Source organism: Cynoglossus semilaevis, chromosome 2, assembly GCF_000523025.1.
Source record: "Cynoglossus semilaevis isolate Cse_v1.0 chromosome 2, Cse_v1.0, whole genome shotgun sequence".
Lineage (NCBI taxonomy): Eukaryota > Metazoa > Chordata > Actinopteri > Pleuronectiformes > Cynoglossidae > Cynoglossus > Cynoglossus semilaevis.
The window spans coordinates 7,444,034-7,447,488 of record NC_024308.1 but is presented as its reverse complement, the minus strand read 5'-3'; the positions used below and the strand labels follow the sequence as shown (position 1 = coordinate 7,447,488).

Here is a 3,455-nt window from a genome sequence, read left to right as displayed (position 1 = left end):
AGTTTGTGTAACAGCCTTGTTCAGCCTTGTACTGCGGTTGCTAAAAATTCTGACATCCCACTCAGCCACCCAAAGATGAATCTAAATCAGCAAAGTCCAAATTTAACTCAGATCTGAAAACTCTGACGCCACATCTGAACTCAAACACATTTGGACAAAGCTCTGGTTCCTAACCTGCAGGGGACACCCTCACAGTCCTGCAGCTCAGTGTAGACCTGTAGCCTGAGTCACTGACCAGTCTAGGGTTCAGCTAATCCCCCCCATGCGTGAGCCAAATGCCATCTGTGTTTGTTTGGCAACAAAGGAGGGGGGGGGGGGGTTAATGACTTTCCTTGTCTTCAGTGGAGTACTCTTGAAATTGAGGGACGGAAGTAGTGAAGTAGAACATGGAAAGGCAAAATTAAAAAAAAAAAAAGCTGGTATCAATAACTGACCTGGACATTAGGGTTTGGCTGAAAACTCAACTGGAAAAGTTTCCAATTCCACTTTAGTTATTATTCACTCATGAAAACCTCATTTGAAACTTCTCCCACATTTATTACACATCAATCCAGTGTCCACATGTCAGTCCACATGTGTCCACCTGTGGCTGAAGGCACGTCTGTGACCCAACTCCAAAACACAACATCATCTGAGCATTTTAGGAACTCATTAACTAACACGTAACCCCTAACTGAGTAAAGCCCTCCTGAGGTTATGTTAGACTTTACTTAGAGCCCAGGAAATAGGCCAAAGATGTGGTTGTTGTGCGCTGTTGACAGGAGAGTCTGGAAACTGAGGAACAAAACCAGAAATTGTCCAAAAATACCATCAAAGACCCACAGTCCTCACTAATGAACACGTGAAGATCTCCTGCTGTGGTTTAATGATTGGAAAGTAACTCTTGACTTTAACGTCACAGTCTTGAATTGTAGCCAATATTATGGAAAATATTTGAAAGGTGTGAATTTAATGACTAAAACATAGTAAAATATGTTGCATCTTAAAGTTGTTTTTGTTTTGAGGTGACTTCAATTTGATTGGGATTTTAAAGTTGTTTTTGTTTTGAGGTGACTTTGATCGGGATTCCAAACCCTGAGAAATAAATCTTTGACCAAACTTAAATGGTTACCTGTTCAAATTCTGTAATTTGAGATTGTTAACAATTACTCCGGTCCACACTCGGTGTTAGCATGGACTGGACTAGACGGCGATGCGACCAGATTAGCTGTGGAAGAGCGACCGACTGCTGAGCACAGACCTGCTGAAGATAATGTTGTTTGCTTTGATTTTTCACAGCGTGTTGCTCATGTTGATGATGACATCTCTGCTCCCTTTGAGTGAATAGTGATTTGAAACAATGGAGGACTGCACACTGAGCATGTTTTGCAAGCTTTGGATTGAACTTTGACCCCTGGATAATCCCTTTCACTGCCCGGTCTTTTAAATTAGCCGTGTGACACACCAGCCCTGGTTGCTCAACCATTTACTGTCGGCCTGTTAGACTCCAGGCTGTAGACGCTCCTTTTTGCTTTAATCCAAAACCTAACATCAATATTAGTCTTCAAATATGGAAACTGTGAGACACTAATCAGGAAGAGCTGCAACAACAGGAAAATGAAAATTACAGAATTTTTTTTTTTAACTAATCTTTATAGCAGCTGTGCTTTTAAGACGAAACCCATGATTATATCCGCCCCTCTCTTCTGCCCCACCACTCTGATCATTTCCACCCATTGGAGTCCATCTACTCCAGCCAACTTGCTTGGCGGGGCAAATTTAGGCAACGGGGGAAAAACCAACAACCTGTGCTGCAGCGGGTCCTTTTTTTCTGACCCGCTCAACTGTTAACTGTGTTCTTTGCTCTACCATGCAAATGCAAGTGGATCCAAGCAGGCATGATAGGATGACGCCTATATGGGGCCTCTTCCCAAAACCAACAGCACTTTCTACAATGTGCAGGGGATTCCACGGCCCCCCTTTTTGTGTAAGGGGACAAAAATCATGACTAAGTCGTTTCCTACAAGGTCCATGCTGCTTATCATGACCAAAATCAATGACGTGACTGGATTTATTTATTTATTTATTTATAGTAACAGTGGAAATACCGAGGTTATCAGAGCTGCCAGTTGTCATTGCTTCATTACAGACACTTTTAAATAATCAGTATTTTGACATCACTATCTGTGTGTTTGTGTGTGTGTGTGTGTGTTTCTGATACACTTGTTGAGATATTCGGTGAACTCTATTGTTGTGGCGACCTTTTGTCCATGTGTGTACATTTTGTTATTCTCAACTGAGTGAAACTGAGTTAAGATTAGAATTAGGGTTGGATTACAGGACACAGATTGAAGTAAGTCATATATTAGTAACAGCTAATGTTAGCATAAGGGGCTAGGGAATGCATCGTGGCTACGTATTTGAAGTGCTTACAAAACACAAAGACCTGTTTGTGTGTGTGTGTGTGTGTGTGCTAGCCTTTCCCTCAGGCATTACTACACACTGGTATGTTGACTATTGGAATGCATTTACTACAGAGTGCAGCCTCACACACAGACTCTGAGGCTTGTGCGTGTGCTAACCATTCATCAGCAGAAACACCAGTTCAGACACGTTCACTGGGGCAGAAACTGGATCAATACTAAATTCAGACGAGGGCAGATCTTCAGTTTCTGTCTCTTCTGAACTTCTTTTGAACATCCTATAGATCGTAACCTTAGTGCCCAGGGTTCAAAGGTCAATTTTAATGACCTTTCAGAAACATTTAGGGTCACTTTTCAGATTTTTTTTTTCATTATTTCACAGGCTCAGTGAATTATGAATTATTTGGCTACTGGTGAACTTATGTGTCAAGATAATTTTTCTCAGAGGGGCACTAGCATGCTTTAGCACATCTCAAAGACTACATTCCAGTTGCTGTGTTTTCGTGCATGCTCAGTTTACCTGTGATCACGTTGATGTCAGGATACGTGTTTTCGCACAGCGCCACAGCCAGGCTGTCTCTCTCGAACGCCTCTCGTAGCTCCTTCTTCACAGCTGCAGATCCACACAGACGATACAGACCCACCACCTGTAAACACACGCACACGACAAGTAGGTCAAATAAACATGCGTGCCTGAAGAGTCAAACAGTTGACAGGGAGGCAGACATCTTTACAGCCACATCCATCACGGTGGTCGTTGGAACTCAAACAACGGGCTGGACGGAAGCCAAACGTTCCATCACATAGAAATGTCAGGTGTCTTTAAAATCTGCTCTGTTTCCTCTCAGCGACTGACAGGAACACCTTGTACTGACCTAATGTGTTGCTCATTTTATTTGTTTGTTTTACCACCACCGCTGTTTCTGCTTTCTCAGCAGTGTCTCTTAAAAATATGAGCTACATAGAAATACAAGCCATTCTCACTATATCACTGATCAGCTTCAAACATTAACCATCCTTAGGTCTCAGCAATGATCTGAAGCATGATTGAAA

At 42.3% G+C, this 3,455-nt stretch overlaps 1 protein-coding gene across 2 annotated transcripts in view; it reads right to left on the bottom strand.

The window, feature by feature from the left end:
• syde2 (synapse defective 1, Rho GTPase, homolog 2 (C. elegans)) overlaps nt 1-3,455 on the bottom strand; it is a 41,321-nt gene that overhangs the window by 14,407 nt on the left and 23,459 nt on the right. For both annotated transcript variants that reach the window (XM_008334186.3, XM_017031262.2), the window contains exon 5: nt 2,923-3,049. In XM_008334186.3, the coding sequence (XP_008332408.1) occupies nt 2,923-3,049 (127 nt within the window). The remainder of the gene's footprint in view (nt 1-2,922; nt 3,050-3,455) is intronic.